This window comes from Ursus arctos, unplaced genomic scaffold (genome assembly GCF_023065955.2).
Source record: "Ursus arctos isolate Adak ecotype North America unplaced genomic scaffold, UrsArc2.0 scaffold_6, whole genome shotgun sequence".
Taxonomy (NCBI): Eukaryota; Metazoa; Chordata; class Mammalia; order Carnivora; family Ursidae; genus Ursus; species Ursus arctos.
The window spans coordinates 71,319,487-71,342,624 of record NW_026623078.1 but is presented as its reverse complement, the minus strand read 5'-3'; the positions used below and the strand labels follow the sequence as shown (position 1 = coordinate 71,342,624).

Genomic DNA, 23,138 nt, shown 5'->3' with positions numbered 1-23,138 from the left:
CCATCTTATAATTGATGTATGCGTAGTTTAACTGGCAAATTTCTTTACTTTCTTACAGTTCACAAAGTGAGTTTGTATCCAATAAATGATGGGAAGTTAGACTTGATAAACACTTGAGATTGCCCTGAAAATTCTAGGCTGTTTTTCTTAGTATATCAATCTAATATCATTTTTTTTTAAGATTTTACTTATTTATTTGACAGAGAGTGGGTGAGAGAGAGACAGCACAAGCGGGAGAAGGGGCAGAGGGAAAGGGAGAAGCATACTCCCCACTGAGCAGAGTGCCTGACGCGGGGCTCAATCCCAGGACCCTGGGATTATGACCCGAACCAAAGGCAGATGCTTAACCAACTGAGCCACCCAGGCACCCTAATCTAGTATCATATGTTAACGTGCTTTGCTTTGAATTTGGAGTAAGTGCATGACTGTAATTTTATTGCAAAAATTTTTTATATACCTTGAAATTATCTCTTAAAATAAGAGAGGGGGTGCCTGGATGGCTCAGTCAGTTAAGCATCTGACTTTTTTTTTTTTTTTTGAAGATTTTATGTATTTATTTGACACAGAGAGAGTGCACGCACAAGGTGGGGGAGCAGCAGAGGGAGTGAGAGAAGCATACTCCCCACCGAGCAGGAAGCCCAATGCGGAGCTGGAGCCCAGGACCCTGGGATCATGACCCCAGCACCCTGGGATCATGACCCCAGCCTAAGGCAAACGCTTAACCCACTGAGCCACCCAGGCGCCCCAAACATGTAACTCTTGATTTCGGCTCAGGTCATGATCTCAGGGTTGTGAGATTGAGCCATGTGTCGGGCTCTGCACTGGGTGTGGAGCCTGCTTGAGATTGTCTCTCCCTTTCCCTTGGCCCCTCTCCCACCCCCCCACCCCCCGCTCGCTTGCTCTCAAAAAAATAAATAAAAATAAATAAATAAAATAAAATAAGAAAGTAATTGTCAATTAGTTTATGTATGACTATATTAATATTAAAATATTTTAAACTGTATATATTTATGCATAATAATGAAAATTGTAAAAAACATTTACACCATTTCTGGAGTGCCAATTACAGGTGTAAAATTATCTTGTTTCTTTTTGTAGCAGTTAGTGTATTATCTGAGGACATTCATGTGTCTCTTTAAAAACTTATATTCTGTCCTTGTGTTTTTTTAAAGACTTGCAGGCTACGTTGAAGCTTTGGCTTCCAGATTAGGCCTGTCAATTCCTGATCTTACACCAAAACAAGTGGACATGTGGCAAACACGTGTTAGTACACATTTTGTAAGTACTTTATATGGTTTATGATAATGAATTGAGGTAGCCAGAGCAAGATACTGTAGAGTTCAAGTCCTTTGAGAAATTTGAGACTAAATTGATTTAGTGGAGTTTTTAACAAAAATTGTCTAAGCTTTGGCAGTTTTCAGAAGAATAATATTTTTTTATTGTCTGTTTTTTGTAGGTGTACTTGATTTTTAGAATATTCTTTATATGATTCAGTTAATGTTAAGGAATATCTGTCATGTCTAGAGACTGAAGGACATAAAATGAATATAAATTAGTTATTTTTAAGAATTGTTTAGGTGAAGAACCAGACCTGTAAACAAATTATAATTTAGTGTGACATATGCAGTTATAGAATTATGCACTAAATATAGCAATAGCACAAGTAAGAGAATTAATACTTTGTGGGGAGAAATTTCTTTGGTGGGATGATTTCTTGGTGAGTATTGGATCTAAGCTGATTTTTGTGTTATTGAGATGTTTACTAGGTGAACAAGAGAATTCTGAATATATTGACTAACAAGTAGAAAGACATGATAAACAGGGTATATTCAGAGAAATACAAGAAATTAGGTATCGCTGGACTATAATATGTAGTAGTTGAAGATTGAAGCAGCAGTAGGAAACGGCATTGGAGAAATAAGAATGGATCAGACAGAAAAGACATTGTATAAGCTATACCAATGAGTTTGAACCTCATACCTAGGTGATGGAGTGCTAGTGAAGAATTTTGAATAGGAAGGAAACTGGATGGATCACAATGCCACCAAAAAAGTCAAGAAGAAAAGGAGGAAGGACAAGTTAGTAAGGGAAGGTTATGAGTTCTGTTTTCAATTCAATAAGTTGAATTTGAGATGCATATAGGACATTGAAGTGGTGATACCTAGTAGGCATTTGGATTAAAAGTCAAGAGTTAAAGAGGTCTGAATTAGAGATGATGAGTATTACCAATCATTCGTTCAACAAATATTCATTGTTTACCTACTATATGCACAGTACATATGTAGGAGTTTTGAATATATTGGTTAATAAAACAAGATCTTTTTTTTCTGGTGGATCTTACATTCTAGCAGTGGAAAGAAGACAATAAAAAATCTGATAAATAAAATGCTGTAATGTACTAGAAGTTCACAAATGTTACAGGAATTAAAGAAAAAAAGCAGAGCAGGGTAAAAGAGGTTGAGAATGCTGGGATGGAAACAGCTTGTAGGATTAAATAGGGGGGTCTGCAGGCCTCACTGAAAAAGGTGATAGATAAAACCATGGGAGAAAGTGAGATTATACAGGACAGTGCTTCTCAAAGTTTAATGCCAGGGCCAGCAGGACCAACAGTACCTGGAAACTTGTTAGAAATGCAAATCTCAGGCTCCACCTTAGACTTATCTATTTCTTTGTAAAAAATCGTATATATGTGTCCATATCCTGCAATTTGTAGGTAAATTGAAGTGAGATTAGCTGGCTAATATCTGCCAGAGTTGTTGAAGAATCAGGATATTCTAACATTCTAGCAATTTGGCTTAACATTTTAGCACTACAGTCAGGATCAAGAGAAGATTATTTTCCTGGGCTTTCTTCTCATGTAATTGATAATTCTGTTTTCTTTCTGTATTATAAGCAGGTCCATTCCCCTCTCCTATTATAAAAGTACTTCAATTACTAAGGTAGTATTTATATATAGTGTGTGTGTGTGTGTGTGTGTGTGTGTGTGTGTGTTTTGATGAATCTTCCACAAGCATATGAAGTGATTCTACTTCTTAGTTGTTGATTCTGCTTCTTTTATGTTAGGATCAAATCTACTCTGTACCATAACATTCAATTAACGAATAGTCTGAAGTAATTTAAGTTAGTGATTAACAATCTAGTCATGACATAAGCTAACTCTGAAATTTACCTATAATGGAATATATGCAAATGCACATGCCGGTTCCTGTTGACATAGGTTGTATTTTAAAAGCTTGTTTATAATTTAGCTGTTTGAAACTCAGAAAATATTTTCTTGCAGAACCATATTATGGATGTGCTCAAGTTCTTAGGTTAGCCCCAGTGTAGTTAATTATAAGGCCTAGACTGTCATAAGACCTGATGGTAATATTTAAGTAACTGATTTTTCAATGGAAAGATGTTTCAGGTTCTGAATCAGGATATCCCGCTTCTTTCCTCCCTCTCTGCCATATTGACTTTATGCCCCATTGAGATAATTGGGTTGGGATTCATTAACTGGTGATCCTAAAATGAATGGGGAGGGAAGCCTTGGTTTCCATGGACAGTAGTAACAAGCATTCTAACAGAATGGCCAAGAAGTAGAAGTGGCAATGGACATTTCATGTATACGGGAAAGTCAGGAATCTAAAATAAAATAGTCTCGCTCTGTGTATATAAATAAATATAAATGAATACAAACTTTAAGGTCAAGATAAGGATGTAGGATAAACTTTTTCAGCATCTGGAATGAAGAAAATTTCTGCTTATTAAAACTCTGTAGGAGTGGTACTTTTTGAAGTTTGACATGATGAAAATGACAAATCTGACTATTAATATAAAGTATGGATATGCCACCACCACCATCACTACCACCACGACCAAAACCCCAAAAATAACAGAGTGGAAAATTTTTATGCAAGCTGTTGTCGAAACACTAATGTTTAATCTTGAAATTTATTAGATATATGGACAATGTATAGGAAAAACCATTTTATCCAAGACTGTTGATTATGTAGCTAACTATCATAGCATCTGTAATGTTTGATGGAACTTTTTTATTTATTTGCTTTTCTCTATATAACTAACTGGAAGTTCCTGGAAGAGAGAGACTGCATCTAATTAGTCATTGTCTCTCTGGTGTCTAGCACAGAGTTTGGCACACAGATTTCTCAATAAATGTTTGTGTGAAGAAATAAAGCTTACTTGAAAAGGTTTAACCTTGATGGTCATCTTAGAAATGCAAATTTAAAAAATTATTTACAAAACTAAAAATTTAAAAGTGTTCATAGTGTAGGTATGGTTGTACTAAAATTGGTATGTGTATATACATATACATATACGTGTACATATACAGTTGACCCTTGAGCAACCTGGGAGTAGGGGCACCATCCCCGCCATGAGTTGAAAATCCACATACAACTTTTGACTTCCCAAACACTTAACTACTAATAGCTTACTGTTAACTGGAAGCTTTACCAATAACATACATAGTCGATTAACACATATTTTGTATGTTATACATAATATATACAGTATTCTTACAAGAAAGTAAACTAGAGAAAAGAAGATGTTGCTAAGAAAATCATGAGGAAACGAAAATACATTTATAATACTGCACTGTAAAAACCCACATATAAGTGGATCCACGCAGTTCAAACCTGTGTTGTTCAAAGGTCTACTGTCTTTCAATTGATATGTGTGTATTTGCAGTCATTTTTGTCTAGAATAGACAGCATGGCATTCATTGCCCTATGAATATGCGCAAATATTCATATTATTTGATTTTTAAATAAATTGGGAAAAACTATACACGGAAATGTTTATTGTAATATCACATATACTGGTGAAAAAGTAGCAGTGACTTTTAATGGAATAAAGAGAGCTTTATACAGATTATAGGCCATCAATTCAGTGGAATTTAGAAGTTTTCTATTAAGTTTATGAAAGTTTGAAAAAAGAGCTTTTATAACGTGTGTGGCTGTAGGGGGAGAATAGAGGCAGAAAACAAAGCTATGTTTACATAATGACTAGACCTACATATAATTAGGTATACATGGGGATAAATGTTGAAAAGGAATATATACAAAAGGGAGCAAATCCAAATATATTGAGAGTATTTGGTGAGGTTTTTTTTCCCTATCTTCAGATGTTAAAATGTATGTACAATTTCTAGAAGGTATTTTTCTACTTGAATATTTCTTTGGTGTTATTTCATGGCAATTTGAAAAAAAACTTTTCTAGTTGCATTGAACTTTATTACTTGTTCTAAAGCCTTTTTGTAGCTTATTATTTTTTTTTAATTGCAGTGTAGTTGACATACAATATTGTATTAGTTTCAGGTGTACAACATAGTGATTTAACAATTGTATATATTACAAAATATCACAATAAGTATAGTCACCATCCTTCAGTATACAAAGTTATTACAACATTTTTGACTATATTTCCTATGCTGTAGTTTTCTTTCTCATGACTTATTTATAATTGGAAATTTGTGCTCTTATTGCCCTTCACCTATTTCACCCATCCCCTCCATCTCCTCCTCTCTGGCAAGCACCACTTTGTTTTCCATATCACCACTTTGTTTGTTTTGTTTTTTAGATTCCACATGTAAGTGAAATCATATGTTATTTGTCTTTTTCTGTCTGACTTATCTCTTTTACCATAATACCCTCTAGGTCCATCTACATTGTCACAGATGGCAAGATTTCATTCTCTTTTTATGGCTGAGTAATACTCCATTGTCTGTGTGTGTGTGTGTGTGTGTGTGTGTGTGTGTGTGTGTACGCACGCATACACATGTGTATACATATACACATGCAAGTATACAAATGTATATATGTAGTATACATGCATGTGCACACATATACATATAGGTACACATACATACACATATATACCTGCATACGTGTATATGTATGTGTGTGCACACATACACATATACTACATCTTCTTTATTCATCTATTGATGGACCTTTAGGTTGCTTCCATATCCTGGCCATTGTAAATAACGCTGCACTAAATACTGGGTTATTTATATATCTTTTCAAATTAGTGGTTTTATTTTCTTTGAGTAGATACCCAGAAGTAGAATTACTGGGTCGTATAGTATTTTTATTTTTAATTTTTTAAGGAACCTTCGTTCTGTTTTCCATAATGGCTACACCAATTTACATTCCAACCAGCAGTGCACAAGGGTTCCCTTTTCTCCATATCCTCCCCAACATTTCTTATTTCTTCTTCTTTTTTTTTTTTAATTTCAGTCTGGTTAACGTACGGTGTTAAATTAGTTTCAGGTGTGCAATACAGCGATGGAACAATTCTATATATTACGCAGTGCTCATGAAAATAAGTGTACTCTTAATCCCCTTCACCTATTCTGCTCATCTCCCTTCTGATAACCATCTATTTGTTCTCTGTAGTTGAGAGTCTGTTTTTGGTTTGTTTCTCTTTTTTTTCCCCTTTGTTTGTTTTTTCTTAAATTCCACATATGATTTAAATCCTACGGTATTTGTCTTCCTCTGACTTATTTCACTTAGCCTGGTGCCCTCTAGATCCCTCATATTGTTACATTCTTTTTTATGGCTGAATAATATTCCTGTGTGTGTGTGTGTGTGTGTGTGTGTGTGTGTGCGTGCACGTGCACACGCACACGACGTCTTTATCCATTCATCAGTCTATCAGTGAACATTTGGGCTGTTTCCATAGTTTGGCTATTGTACATAATGCTGCAGTAAACATAAGTGTGCATATATCCTTTCAAATTAGTGTTTTTGTATTCTTCGGGTAAATACCCAGTAGTGTGATTACTGGATCATATGGTAGTTCTATTTTTAATCTTTTGAGGAACCTCCATACTATTTTCCACCGTTGCTGCACCAGTTTGTATTCCTACCAACTGTGCATGAGGGTTCCTTTTTCTCCACTTCTTGTTTCTTGTGTTTTTGATTTTAGTCATTCTGACAGGTGTGAGGTGATACCTCATTGTGGTTTTGATTTGCATTTCCCTGATGATTAGTAGTGTTGAGCAGCTTTTCATGTATTGGCCGTCTGTATGTCTTCTTTGGAGAAATGTCTGTTCAGGTCCTCTGCCCATTTTTTGATCAGATTGTTTTTTGGTGTTAAGTTGTATGAGTTCATTATATATTTTAGATATTAACCCCTTATTGGTTATATCATTTATAGATACTTTCTCCCATTTAGTAGGTTGCTTTGTCATTTGTTGATGGTATCCTTTGCTCAAGCTTTTCAGTTTGAAGTAGTCTCAGTTGTGTGTTTTTGCTTTTTTTTTTTCTTGCCTGAGGAGACAGATCCAGAAAAATGTTGCTAAGGCTGATGTCCAAGAGATTACTATGTTTTCTTTTAGGATTTTTATGGTTTCAGGTCTTATATTTAGATCTTTAATCCGTTTTGAGTTTATTATTGTGTATGGTGTAAGAAAGTGGTCCAGTTTCATTCTTTTGTCTGTAGCTGTTCAGTTTTCCCAACACCGTTTATGAGACTATCTTTTCTCCATTGCATATTCTTGCCTCCTTTGTCCTATGTGGCTTATTTTTATATTTAAGTTACTGTGATCAAAAGAAATGCAATTACAATTGAATTTTATAATACATAATAATTGTTTATTGTAGATACTTAGGCAAGGATTCTTCTTTCAGGGATAAAATAACTTTCAAAAAATGTTTTCTTTTGTTTCCTTAGGGCAAAGCTGTTGGGGTGACTATTGGCTGCATTCTAGGAATGTTTCCTTTGCTTTTCTTTGGAGGAGGTGAAGAAGATGAAAAACTGGAAAAGAAAAATTAACCCTCTTAGAATATCTATAAAAAGATGTAAACTAATGTACCTCAATTACTAAATATGCTGTCACAACATTTAGGAATTAAGACAATAACAGTGTATAGATATGGGATCAAATAATTCAGCATGTATTATGGAAAACACTAACTTATTGTGGCTTGGTTTTCTTAGGACATCTTTTTAAAAAATGTTTAGTATCCATTTTGTGTAAATTGTTGAAATGCTTTTTCATCAATGGCAGTCAACATTTTACCTTTTTCTCTTTCTTTCTATATCAAAATATCATTTAAGTATCAGTCATTGACGTACTGTACTGAGTTGGGGTTTGCGTATTTGTTACTTCATGTGTGTGCATGCATGAAAGGATCTTCTGTCGTCGCTGTTGTTCTCTAGTTACAACTCAGCCTTGAGATTTTTGCCACATTACTTAAAATGTTTAATATAAGTTAAAGGTTTTTTTTTAACTCTATTTGGCAACATCAATTTTGTACTGTTTTACGTTGAACATTTACAATCATATCATTTTTGTCATTTTTTAAACTCTTACTCAATTCAAGATAGACACACACTTTAAGTATTTTAAGTATCTTTGACTCATTTTAATTTTCTGACCTCACTGTCTCAAGAGCCAGAGGTTAATCAGAATGAGTAATTAATGTGGTGTCCCTACTACATAAAACCGTATATGTTAATCAGTGTGTTATTTTCAGTTGATTTTTTTAATCTTTAATTTCTCAATTTTGAATCGTTACATGGTAGCTTCTGCTCCAAAGGGGAAGAAAATGATTGTTTTAGGGTCTTTTATAAATGGGGACTGTAGAATTAGGGTAAAATAAGGGGTCTGACATGACACTTGGAAATTAAGAGGCTAAAAAATTTTTTTAGAGAAAAAGAAAATAGGAACTGCTGAGAACGCTTATGGTATAAGTGATGAAGTTGAAGTCTGGTTTGGAAGGTTAAGGAGATACAAATTCTATTGTTTGGGATGGATTTCTTTTTCCCCAAAGCATCTTCTCATCTGAATTGATGAATCTGAGTACTCCATACTCATAATCCTGATGTCTTATCTTGTTTAGTGAGTTTTATTTCTGGATAACTTACCTTGAGGTGAAGACTAAATATTTTATATTTTGCTTTTTTGCTATGAATAGTCTAGTAGTCAGAAGTTACGTGAGGAGAAATTTTTTTTTTGGTCTTTTTTTCTTCTTTTGTGATGTTTAAATAATATTCTAGGTTGAAATTGCTTATTTTCAGCCTTGCACATCTGATATATATAGTACAACTATATATGAGTCATGAAGTCTAATTTTATGAGCCCTTAAAGTTTGTTAGCATGTGGTCTGTTGTATATGCTAAAAAATTACTCTTAGTTGTAAGAGTAAGCACATCATGGAGGAGAAAAAACCGAAATTAAAATAACTGTTTGGGCCACTGAAATTGTTTTTGTTGCTAAATAGATGCAAAAGAAGGGAAACTTCTAAGATGGCTGTATTTATAGTTACCTTAGTTTAAAATTTCATTTGCACATATTTACTTTGACCTCTTATTTTCAGAGGGGCTCTTTTTTCCCACAAGGCAATTTGTCATAAATTACCCTCTGTGCACTTCAAAATAATTTAGAGCTATCCTTTAATCATAGATTTTTGAGAGAAAAGAAGAAAATAAATCATATAATATAAAAATAAATATATGACATTCTTATTATGTACAAATAATACAATAGTCTCATTTGATCAAATTAGAATTATAGAACTTCTCAAACAGAATTGTGGTTTTTATCTTCCACGTAGTACTACATACACACCAAAAAGAATTTTTTAAATTATTTTAGCTAATAGGATTGGAGTGCTTATTTAAACAATTTTTTTTAGATGTCTAAGTGCATTTGTTCCTAACTTGTATATTGCCAGTCCTTTCTGTTTTCTAAAAACTATTTTATTGTGGTGCTTAAATTTTCTTCTTATTAATTAAACCCCATATCCAGAATCCTTTCCTGTGAGTTTAGAAAGGGCTTTGATGTTTGGTTTTCACTTTTTGCTCTTGAAAATAATCCAGTCCTCAGAACCTTTCAGTTTAGCTGAACATGTGCACAATTATTTAAGGTCAAAACATAGCATATATAACCTACATGTTGAAAGATGTTTTAATTTGGGGGCATAATAAATATTTGAATCATTCAAATAATTAACTTTCAAAAAATGGAGCCCTTTCGTCCTTAACCTAAGGTACACATCTTTTCAACATCTTATTCTACATGAGTATTGGTGCTTTGCACAAAGTGATTTCTGAAAAGTGGTTCCCTTTAAGATAATGACTTCATAAAATCATTGCTTCATGGTACTTGTCACAGATAACCTTATTTCAGATTGAAACTGGAATCTTATTTCTCATATTAGTAATTTCTTTATTGGAAGCACCATAACTATAGTTAAATACAACATGAGCTACTTTAGTACTGTTTGTTTGAAATTCATGTTGTCTATGTATTATGATTTATTGACTTGTTGATGCATGTGAATTGGGTGCATTTTGTTGCCACTGTATGTTAAACGGTGACCAATGTTTTTACAAAGGAATTGAACAAAAAAATATCTTTTAAGAAATTTGGAATGTGGTTTTGATCTTGAAATTTTATTTTCTTCCTAATCTCTAAGAGAGGGCTCTGGTTATTCTGTCACTAAAGGAAATAGAATAAATAAATGCAGATTTTTTACAGGGTTGTAGCAATGTCACTGAGACAGTTAAATGGAGCTATTTAGTACCTCCCTGAAATCCACACTGGAGATCCATTACAGATTATGAGAGAAGAATGATCCTATTTTGAGACAGTTTGATCTTTAATAGGATGTCAAAAATAACACTAGAGAGATTGGCATAAATCACAATGATGGGTCTTTACAGCAGAGATATCCAAGCCTTCTGTAGAATAACGCCTCATTTACTCCTTTTCTGTAGGAGGTGAATTTTGAAGGTAATGGAAGTTTATCTTTCACACAAAAATTTTGTGTAAACCATTTTGAAGTAAATCTTCCTAATTTTAGAATTATATTTTCTTCCCATCTTAAAGAATGTATTAAATATAATGTCATCTTTTTCTTAGTGGCTAAATACCATCTCCATGGACATTATTATTGTGCTGTAATGTAGTGCCTCAGGAAAACTTCCATTTTCCTCCCAACTTTTTACTGCTCTCGCTTTTGGCAACTCTATTCTCTGTCTAATTTGCCACTTCTCAGCTGTGTAGACTGAGCAACTAGATAGCCAGTCTTACCAGGAATTTTTTGGGAAATATTAGGCTGTGGAACCTGAGTGAGATGATGATGGTGATAATGATGATAATAATATTAGCTCCCTTTTATTAAGCACTTACTTGCTGCTGTGTAAGTATTTTACATACTTTGTCCCATTTAACCACTTTAAATAACAACATTAAGTTGGTGCTATTATTATCCCTATTTTATACTGGATAAATTTTATATGGAGAGTTAGTACTAGACCTGTGAGGTCACTACTAATAAGTGGACTGGAATCCAACTTTGTCCAAGTTTAAAGCCTGTGCTCTTAGTTACTATGTAATAGGCATCAGTTGTATGGACTTTGTAATGTCTCTTCTCTGCTTAGGTTCCCTTTTACCTTCAGATTTGTGGAGCTGTTTTCTTACCGATAACCTAAGGGAATTGTGCTTATAATCTCAGGTTCATTTAAGAAATTCTGTGCATACCGTGTGCTAAGAACTGCTCAAGGAACTGAGGGAACAGCCAGAACATCCTCATTCTCATGAAGTTTATTCTGGGGTGGGGGGTGTCGGTGGGGCAAATATGCACTTAAATATTTTTTATTGCAGACAGTGATAAGTTCTAGAGATAAATGAAACAAAGTAAGGGGCATGGAGAGTACTGGTGGTCATATGTGAAGGTTTATTTTTATAGAGTGGTCAGGGAAGACCCGAAAGAAGTGAGAACGTTAACAATACGTGTTAAGAAAATCTCAGACATGTGAGATATATTTCACTTTCGAATGTATTGTAAGATTTTTTTCGTTTGTTTCGCATTAAACGAAAAATTCATGCTCCCTGCATATTTACTGACAGCAGTAGAGGGAAATGGCCCAGAAGCCTGGGGAAGCTACCTGGGAATTCATAAAGTCTGTGGATAACCCATCCGCAAATTATTTAGGGTTTGTTCTGTGCTCATAATGAAATCTAACAGATCACTTGTTTTTACCAAAGCAATAAATGCTATTGGTATATGAGTTGGAACACTGAAATTAGTTTTTCTTCTTTAACTTAGAAATGGAGTGCTACTTAAAGCAAGGACATACATTTTAATTTTGAAGCTTCAGGACTTTTAGTGTCTACCAATCTTGCGTTGACAGCAGTATGACACAGGGTGTTGTGTATTGGTTTTTATATTAAAATTTATGACATCAAATATGTTAATGCCATTGACAGGTTTATGAATGAAAAATTTGAACAATTTTTTTATTGACACCCATTAAAAAGAGTAGGCACCTGAGAGATTGCATGATTTCCCCACAACTACAAGTCCAAGTCAAACTTTTTGTTTACAGGAATAGAATGTGAGAATGGTGACTGAAGAGTTAAAGTCAAAGAAACTACTTTTGAGGGGAGATGGGGTGAACCTTCAAAAACCGTTTGATAAAGGAATTTTCTGTGAGAATTGTGAAATTCAGTAAAGATTTGGTATTTGCTAATATGAAAGCTATACATTTGTGTACTGCTTTACCATTATAAAATAGTTATGCAGATGATAGATATACATGGAGTTCAAGAGAGTTAGTTGAAAAAAAAAAAAACTGGGGGTACTTTAATTAGAATTACAATTTTTCTCTCCTGCTTGTCAACCCTACCATCACCATTCCTGCACAATAGTGGTTATTCTGCATCTCTTTACCTTTTGTCTCAAGTGCATTTGTTTTCTTCCTTATTTTCTCTTGTTTTCCCCAACCTCAGACTAATGGAAATGCAGTTTTTATAATGTATATTATGTCCTGTGCTGCTGTTTTTAAAGTATATAGGTCAAACATTTTTTCTCCCTTACCCCCAGTTGGGAGGAGAAAAAAATCTAAATTAATTTTTAGTTCATTTTATGGTTAACAGTTTTAACTGTTCTTTCTTCCATACTAATTCATACCCCCGTTTCATAAGAAGGAAAAGATCTGACTGTACTTCAAATGTCAGTGCCACAAAGGACAGGTTTCATCCAGCTTGTTCAGTTTTCTATCTGTAATGCTTTGTACAGTGCCTGAAACATGGTGGGCGTACAGTAGATATTTGTTTAATGGGTCAATCCTTGCCACCCACGTTGCTGTACACTTCTCTCCAGGAACTTGAATTCTGACTTGACTCCCAGCCCATTCTGTATCAGTACTAAACACTTCCCTGGGTCATGTTCTGTATCATTTTTGAACTTCCCACATTTTGCTTCAGGTAGATTCGTTCATGGTCCATCTTCTACTGGCAGTTCTCCCGTCCATTGTTTTGTAACAGATAGTCAAATGCTTAATTGGAAATATGGTATGTATATATCTCCTGTTCTACTGGTTATCAAGGAAACAAACATTTTTTGGTTTGGCATGATTTATTCTTAGTGAACTTGTGTTGGGAGCCAGTGGCGACCACTTTACTTTCTGTTTAATCTGTTCTAATTTTTCCCCTGAGGATTAATATCAAGTATATTAGTCTACAATTCCTAGAACCTATCTGCACTCCTCTTTTTTCTGAGTAGGGCATTATTTACCCAACTCTGAGCTTGCTGGTGCTTTTCCTGATCTCATTATTTCACAGAGGACAGCTTTGTAATTGTATCTCAAATTCTCTCAGTATCACAAACCAAAGATTTTAAAACTTTTTGGTCTCAAGACTGCTGTAAAGCTCTGAAAAAAAATATTAAGGTCCTCAAAGAGCTTGTTTATGAAGGTTATAAACATATTTATTGCATTAGAAATTAAAACTGACAAATTACAAAACTATTTACAATTTATTTAAAAATAACAATAAACCAATTTCATGTTAACATAAATGATAACACATTTTATGAAGATTATTTTCTAAAAGTATAATTTAGTGAGAAGAGTAGCATTGTTTTACATTTTTGACAGATCTCTTCAAAGCCTGGCTTGCGAGAAGACAGCTGGATTCTCATATCTGTTTCTTCATTCAATCTGTTTGATATTTGTTTGTTTGAAGTATATGAAGAAGATTTTGCCTCACACAAATATATAGTTGGAAAAAGGAAGAATATTTTAATAACCTTTTTATATGACTGTAGATTTATTCTTGGACACTAACACCGTACAAGGGATAATTTCTACATGGTTCATTGCACTGTAGAATTCAAAACCATATTAGTGAAATTTTGCACTGGGTTACATAAAAACCTGTTGCTCTACCTTACACTTTGAACATTTGTCACTGCGTGATTTTATAACACCATGCATTCAGCATTTGGAAATTATTGGTTCACCAAATTATGCAGATCTTCCCAATGTTAATACATTTCCCACATAAAATTTAAAAATCATGTATAATATGACCAGTGATATCATTTTAAAAAGCACCTTTTAAGTATTGGGAAGCTTTCAAATTCAGATGGCAGATACATGTTTCCCAAAATGGTGGTTTTCACGTGAAAGCTTAAATTTTATCATTGGGAACACATACCATTAATTTTCCTTGAACTGACAGTTCACTTCATTCATGTTTGAGGAAATATCTGCCAAATATGCACATCTGAATAACCAAGTTTATCTCACTAAACAATCTCATAATTGCTTTTCTCCAAGACAACCGTCATATTTTGGTATCCCCAGAAGTACTTTGTGCACATTTGCCATTTCATACAGAATATTAAAAAGACACTCAACAGTCAATATTTAAAATAATTTTTACTGCTTTTTGAAGGACACTGAGTGAAGCTTTTCTTCTCCCTCTCCCCCAGCTGCAAGTGCATGGCATTGAAGAATACAGTGATTACTAATGTCTTTATTCATTCTAATGTTGGTGCTTTTACTCATCATGGCTTTTGCACCAGCAGTGAACATATCACCACTGTGAAAAAGGTAAATAAGGTTTTAGTATATTATGAAAATAGTTTTAACCTCACATACTCCCTAGGAATCTGCAGACCACACTTTCATACTTCGAGAACTGCCATCCTGAACTTTCCTAATTAGTTTAGGTTTAGCTGTAAGTAACAAAACCCCAAAATAACAGTAGCTGAAACAAGATGGACATTTATTTCTCTCTCATATAAAATTGTTGTGGTATGTTGTCCAGGGCTAGTATAAGGGTTATGTTCCACAAAGTAGCAAAGCCCAGATTTCCATCCTTCTGCTTCATTCATGTAATTAGTTTTTGTTTTCAGTAGTCACTTCATGATCTTAAATGGCTGCTTCAGCTCCAGCTATCACATCTGCAGTCTGTCCAGGAAGAAGGAACTAGGAAGGAAAGGGCTTGAACAAACTTTTACGTTGCCACATGACACATCTACTTATGTATCAGACCTCCATCATGTGAACACTGACCTGAAAGAGATGCTTGTAAATCTCCCCATCTGTATGGCTGAATATATAGCCAAAAGTTGAAAGAAGGGAAGGACATTTTGGGGAAAGCCTAGCTGTGTATCACAATCTACCATTTTAGCTACTACCTTTTTCTCTGTATGGAAAACACCCATCCACAGGGGAGTGGGCTCGAGTTTCCATACAATGACTGCATTCAACTCCAGGAATATACTGTATGTGTAAAGTTTTAAACTGGATCACTGGTATCAGATACCCTATAAATGAAAAAAGTATCTGCCCCTACACACCAAGGATGCAATACCCACTTCTCTTCAGAAAGGGAAAGAATAAGCAATACAACCATCAACCATCACTAGTTGCTAGAAATTATTAAGTCCACCACCACCATCTCTCAGCTCATCTATTTGAAGGCAGTGGAAACCTTCCTAGCCGGGACTCCAGAGAGGAGTGAACATTTTAGAAGTGAGTTGACTTCTAAAGCTGCTTTTAGCTTAGGGGCTTTTGTCCATTCTGTTTGCAGTCAGGAGGCTGATAATTTTGGTTTGTGTATTTTAAGTCTTGCTTCTAGGGGACAGAAACCAAGGGAGCTTTTGGTAGAGATATACAGAAGCCTCAAGCATATGTAATTCCCTCTCAGAAAATTTGCAAAATTGTAGAGCTATTTAGGACAGAAGACAAAATTAAGCAGAGAGCCTTATGAAACAAAGATTAAATTCAGAAGGTGCTAGAAGAAGGGGATATGGGGAACAGCCTGGGTTATCATTTGAAAATTCTGAAGGCCAGGGCAAAGGTAGAAGAAACCTTATACCAAGGTTTGCAACTCTGCCTTGATTTATCATGATTTCTAGCTGAATTAGGGTGAGCACTGTATTGTCCAAGCAAAAGGAAGGATGAACCTCTCTGGAGGAAGATATCACCAGAAGCCTGTAAAACTTTTATGTATAACACCTGAAAATTAATTGAAGATTCTGAGACATGCCAAAAGATAGGACCACATGACCAAAAACTAAGCAAAAAAGAGATACAAGAAACAGACCCACAGATAATCCAGATAATGGAGCTAGCTGACAAGAACTCTAAAATACGTTATTTTTCTTTCTTTTTTAAAAATTAAAACAAAATATTTATTTTAGAGAGAGAGCGCAGGGAAGGACAGAGGGAGAGGGAGAGAGAAACTTTAGCAGACTCCTCGCTGAGCTCAGAGCCCTATGTGAGGCTTGATCTCAAGACACCGAAATCATGACCTGAGCTGAAACCAAGAGTCAGATGCTTAACTGCACCACCCAGGGGCCCCTCTTTTTTTTTTAATTTTAATTTCAGTATAGTTAACATGTGATGTTTATATTAGTTTCAGGTGTACAATATAGTGATAACTATGTTATTTTTGTTTGAGGAAAGTTACGGGGGGAAAATGGTAGAGGCTTTCATCATAAAGTTATTCTATAAAATTAATAAAAAATGGACATTCTATAACTGCATACAATATCTGGAATTAACAACACATTAGACAGATATAACAGTGGATTTGCACACAAAAGACAGAATTAGTGACCTGCAAGATAGGTCGATAGGAAACAATACACACTGAAGCATAGGAAGAAGAAAGTAATGGAACAACCTTTGGAGGCATGTGGGCACAATGAAATGCCTTTAAAAATGTGTAGGTGGAATCTCAGAAAGAGGGGAGGTAGAGAATGGGAGGAAGAAAGAAAATTATGAATATTTAAGGACATATCTTCTCTATATGGTCATCTCAATAGATGAAAAAATAAATTGACAAAATCTAGTAAAACACCCATACCTGATATACAGATGGCATATTAGCACATGAAAAGATGCTCAATGTCATTAGTCATGAAAATACAAATTAAAACCACACTCACTAGAATGGCTAAAATTGAAAAAAATACTATATCAAGGGTTGATGAGGCTGTGGGACAGCTGGTACATAATAACACTGCTGGTAGGGATGTAAAATGGTACAACCACTTAGGAAACTTGTGGGTGATGGATGCATTCTTTATCTTGATTATGGTGATGACACATGCCAAGACTCATCAAATTTATAAATATTTGCAATAAAGTTGTATTAAAAATAGCCGCCCACAAAAAGAAAAAAAGGAAAAACATTAAAACTCGTTGTTATAAAGTTGTCTTTAACTGTCACCCCACATCCTCTGAGCAGGAAATAATTTCTAACTCTTCTTTGTTCCCAAATCACTTTTCATGTCCATTATAGTACTTATCAGATATCTCAGTTATCCATTATTCTAAAACTTACAGGTAAAACCAATAATTTACTATTTCTCACATTTCTGTGTGCTGTCTGGGCAATTTCACTGCTGGTCTTGCCTAGGTTCAGTTGTATGGCTGCAGTCAGCTGGTGAGTTGGCAGAACCTGGAGGGTTTAAGATGGTTTGGGCACAGACGGATGGAAGACTAGGATCTCTCTCACCACATGTTTTCTTACAAATTCTTAGTCTAACCAAATCTTCCTTACATGACAGTTGGGTTCCAAGAGAGTAAGAGTAGAAACCATGAGGTCTCCTAATGCCTACACTCCAGATTTTATGCCATGCAACTCCTGCCACCCTCCCTTGGTCAAGACAAGTTACAAAACCAGCCCAAATTCAAGGGAATTGAGAAGTTGACTCTATCCTTTTAGTGTGGGAAATGGCCATGTCATACCGTAAAGGGACATGGACACAGGAAGGCATTATTCATTAGAGACCATTATTGCAATGATCTAGTCTTCCAGATAATGCCTTATTAACGCAGGCATGTTTTTCGTACCTGTATCCTTTCTGTTATAAGTTCCTTGAAGGTAGGAATCAGATCTTATTTATCTTCATGTTTTTCTTTGCATCTAACGCAGACCTTTGCACACTGTGTAATAAGTTTTGATTTTTTTCCTGGATGCTAAGAGAAATAAAAAGTCAGTGGAAAAAAGCTTAAGTTGAAAGGCATCATTGCAGTAGTAGGGTAGAAAAGATATATTGCAAAGCATTTAAAACCATAATCTCCAGAGCAGGCAAAAGCAAATAGCAACCACTGATGAGTCATCAGAATATCTTAATAATCACAGCATTTTTTTTTTTTTTGGCAAAGAAGGAAAGGTAATACGATCCCCAATTTTATAGATGAGAACAGTTGCAAAGCTCTTTAAGCAGCTAGACATTTATTTAATTTTTTAAGAAAGATTTTATTTATTTACTTGAGAGGAAGAGGGAGCAAGACAGCACAAGCAGAGGGAGAGGGAGAAGCAGACTCCCCGCTGAGCAGGGAGCTGGACACCTGGGACTCAATCCCAGGACCCTGGGATCATGACCGAAGCTGAAGGCAGACCCTTAACCGACTGAGCGACCCAGGTGCCCCTAGACCTTTACTTAAATACAACTCTTCTGATTCCGTATTCTAGGCTCTTTTTCTTCAAATTTTATAGGATTGCATTGTTACAGGCAATTGGAGAGAGGGTGGATAACTTAGGGGCTTTAAATTTACAAAGTAAACGTTCTGTGGTCGGTATCCTCCTTTTTGTATTTATTTTTCTCTGTGTAGAAAATGAAAGATTTAAAAAGAACAATGCTTAAGGTGCTTAAAATAAACTTTCCTCATTTCCTTCAAGTCCTTTCTATTTCTAAGCAGTTGGATTTCGAGAGAAAAAGTGTTTTGTTGAGTGGTTCTGCCAAAAGCTTAGTCCAAATTCTTGAATCTTTCCTGGAAATTGTAGCCAGTGTTTTGTCTGTCTGCTATTAACACATTACCCTTTGCATGCCATCTGATATTTGGCATATTTTATAAACAGGCTGAACACTAAGCTGGATCCCAGCTACGTTCAGGTTTTATAATTATATCTTCCTGCAATATTCTTCCCACTCAGACGGCTAATAAATAGTTTCACTTACTAATTTAAGATTCAGCTTTTCTCTTTGTCTCTGCAAAATTTAGAAATTCAAAATGCAATTCAGAAAAAAATATTTTCTACACTCACTTCTACCATTATGTGTTTGGTGCCCAGTAATGAACCAGATCATGAGGGAAGTGGGTCAAGAGAATCATGAAATCCAAGTCCTTTTTTTGAGGATCTTCTGCCGTCAGGAAGATGGACGACCTTTGGGTACTCTGCTCTAGAATTCTGTAAATCTAAGCGAGTGACGTACATGGATCACAGTGATGCTGTTAGGTTCTCGTAATGCATTTTATTATAGTTTTTTGTTTTTATATAATTCAACATTGGGGAACAAAGCTTGACACATCATATTGGTTCATCTTTACTCTGCAGTAAGACTTCATGTCAGTAACCTTTTAAATAAAAATATTGCATCCTTCCAATTCAGGAAAAATATAAATGAGCTATAACAATCTTAAAGGGCAAGACATTAATTCGGTTTAAATCAATGAGTTAAATCTTTCACGATTCCATGGCTCCCTGTGAATACCATTAGCACATTGTTTCACATCTATTGTGTCATGCCTCAACATTGAGGCAAAGGCTGTGTATCTAATGTGTCGTTGGGTCCTTGGTATTTATCATGATTCCATATTACGCGTTTTCCCTCTTTCTGCCCGGGTTTTTTATTAGCTCTGTATTAATTTTGAACCTCTGAAGGCTTGGTAAGGGAGTTGTAAACTCATTAAAAAGACATGGGTGGATTTAAACTACTCACCCATTTGCAGTGTGCTTTTTAAGCCTTCAGCCTCTGAGCCTCCAGGGGAGTGGGTGCCGCTGATAGACCTGGCAGTGGTCATAGCGGAAGATCTACTTTCACGGCTGCAAAGTCCTTAACTTTCCTGAAGCCGTATTTTAGTATTTGTCGCCCAGAAACCCGCAGTTCTAAGCCGATCAGTTCCTAGCTGGGGGAGCTCACACACAACGACTAGCCTCCCTGAAGTCTCAGAGTGTCCCCATTTATAAAATTGACACAATAATATCTCTCTTTGGAGCTGTAAGGATTGAAATTATATATTTGTAATGCCTTGTGAAATGCTTGGCTTATAAAATGTGCTCAGTAAATGGTGGTTGTGAAGATAGCAGTTTTCAGGAGTCTCTCCGGTCTTCAATTTGGTGGTTAAATTTTTTTTTTTAAGAGGAATCTGTTGAATATATTTGAGCTGAGGAATAATGGGAAAGTGAAAACATTCTACTTTCTCTCTCTTTGGACCTTTATTGTGTGGCTTTAAGTATTGAAATCTCAGTCCATCAGACATACCTTTGATGAAGTTAAGCAACCAAAAGATAACGCAGATCAAACACATGGCTTTGAGGTTATTTGCAGCACTACTACCCTTAAAATAACTGCGCTGAAGTACAATGATTTAGAGCCTCCCAATAGTTTTCTTGCATGTTCTTTAAAGCTGATGAGGTCCTACGAAATGCCTATAGTTTCACTGAAATAATGTTTAAATCTAAGTCCCACGTCTTCTGTTCACTAGTTGTTTGATCCTGGTCATTTAGCTCATCTGCAAATTGAGTACTAGACACTATTATTATTCCTCACAGACTTATTTTAAGATGGAATGAGACTTTGCATGAAAATGGCATTGTCATTTGGATAGCTATTGTCTTAAGTTATACTAAACATCCATGGGGGGGAAATGGGACTTCCATTTAGTGGAAAACTTCAGACACACCTCCTTTCTCTTGTGAAATAGGATTGACTGCAGTTCACTGGATTCTTCAAAATTGATTAAGAGGAGATATTTCATCTCATGGCATTTATTTCTTTATGAGCTATCTATTTTAATAGTTTTAGCCTTTCTCAATTACTAGCTTGACTCCTCCCCTCCCCTGGGCTGTGTGTATCTACCATATTTTACTCACGATGGTTGGATTGGGGGGAATTTGTCATTACTTACTGGGTTTCCTTTGGGATCTGCTTCTCTGCAGAGAAATGGATCACTTGGTAATTTTATTAAAAAAACATTTTGCTCCTGCCCAGAAAGGCCCATGGTTTATAAAAGATGCTTGTGACTTGATAGCTGGTCTGCCTAATTCTGGGGTGAAGAACTAGCAAGCTCATTGTTGCTGCTGTATACCTCACCCATATTTCCACCCTACCCTTTATCCCCAGTAAGCCTGCTATTTTTATCTTCAACTCAAAAAGTTTTGTCTAAACTCAAAAGGTTTAGAACTCATATTGGGGGAAAAAAGGAGTATTTTTTTATTAATCTACTGAAAAGTAAGGGTTACCTTATCCCGGACTGATTCCTCACAGGCTGGCCTCTGAAAAACTCCATAGAAACCAGTTACAGCTGAAAGTTTAAGACAAGCAAACGAACTTATGGTAGAACCCAGCCTGATTCTTCAACTGATGAGTGCTGAAGTAATGACATAAGGATAGTGCCAAGGTTCTGCCACACCGTAGCTGGGACCACAGGTTTGGACTCTAGCTGTTGAGCACACCATGTGAGGGGTCTGTATTCTCTCTGCCATGCAACTTAAAAGCCCCACAGCCTAAAGACTGAGGTTTCTCTTCCAGTGCCTGAAGTTTGGCCGTGCTGGGTCCTTGAATGCTGTTCAAATGCAGTGGGAAGCAGGTTCACACACCTGCTATGGCTTTTGTCTGAATTTCCCCCACCTCGAGCATGGTCCAGAAAGCCTGGTGTGTGTGCGCCTTACTTGATCATCCATCTTTGGTTGCTGTCACCTCAAAACCTCAGCATTATCTGCCCAAATGGAGTGATCGTAATATATCTAGAGCTCTCTAGTTGACAAAGAAATTTCATACAGATTATCCCATTTGGCTAAGACAACAACGTTGAACACACAGGTATTCCTTACCCCATTTCACAGGCAAGGAGTTGAATTCTGAGAACTTCAGGGTCATATACGGTGAATGACAGAGGTGGTTCTCTGTTGTCTAGATCCTTGGCCTCTAATTCCTATGCTTGTTGCTTTATAATCCTTTTGTAGGTGTTGGCATTTCCATAAACATCTATTGGGCCATACAGCAATGCATGATTCCCTTGTTGCTATGGGAATAATTGAATGCCTTGTTTTCCAAAGTCTTTTTCTTTACCTCAGATAGCAGTTCCAGTGATGGATTTTGCTTCAAATAAAAATAGCCCATCTCTCTCAGCTCTCAAGAGTTTATTTCTCAAAATTACACCAAAGCTGAAGAAAAAAGAATAGATATTGAAATTGGTAGCATCCGGATGCTGCAGAAATGGTACGGCCAGTGAAAGATGAAAGAATACTAGGTTGGGATGGAGCTGGAGGAATGGAAATTTTGTAGTTAGAGCCCAAAAGGAAGATTGGATGATAGAGGGGAAGGATGGAAACATCAGGAAAGAAGGAGGAGTTAGAAAAAAAAGAAGTATGCATGCACTCCCTTAATATTGTGGCTCTGCCCATTGGAAGATTGCAAGTAGAAATGAAATCTAGATGGCAGCTCCTGCTCCTCAGACCCAGGGGAAGTTCTGGGTGTGCAGGGCGGTCAGGCTACTTTCAGCACTCCTGGTACTATCAGGGACCAAGTGGAATTATGACCATGGTGGTGCCTGACAGGTATCGAGTCTGATGCAGTTCACAAAGCACCTTGACGCAAAGGAATTAATTTTAGTTTCACACCCACCCACTGGACCAGAAGCTGTCCTATTGTACTCTCAAGGAAAGACAATAATGACATCTAGGTCCTCGCAGTAAAGAATTCTCCTCTTCCGAAAGTAATTTATGGGTGGTTCAAAATAGTTTTGTTAGGGATGAGGGCATAGGTACACAATATAAAATGTGAATGTGGCATCTTGAAAATTTTTACCATTTTAATAAAGACAGCACGTAGGACCTTCCAGAGCAAGATCATGGTTGCAATTTTCCA

General features: G+C 35.8%; 1 protein-coding gene across 7 annotated transcripts in view; it reads left to right on the top strand.

Moving 5' to 3' along the window:
• Nucleotides 1-23,138, top strand: part of TMEM65 (transmembrane protein 65) — a 105,390-nt gene that overhangs the window by 49,146 nt on the left and 33,106 nt on the right. For 4 of the 7 annotated variants that reach the window (XM_044382601.3, XM_057307826.1, XM_057307827.1 and 1 more), the window contains 2 exons: nucleotides 1,173-1,278; nucleotides 7,681-22,505. In XM_044382601.3, the coding sequence (XP_044238536.1) occupies nucleotides 1,173-1,278; nucleotides 7,681-7,782 (208 nt within the window). In that variant the 3' untranslated portion in view covers nucleotides 7,783-22,505. Of the gene's footprint in view, nucleotides 1-1,172; nucleotides 1,279-7,680; nucleotides 22,506-23,138 lie in introns of those variants that run through there. The other 3 variants (XM_057307824.1, XM_057307825.1, XM_044382603.3) reach the window with 3 other exon arrangements.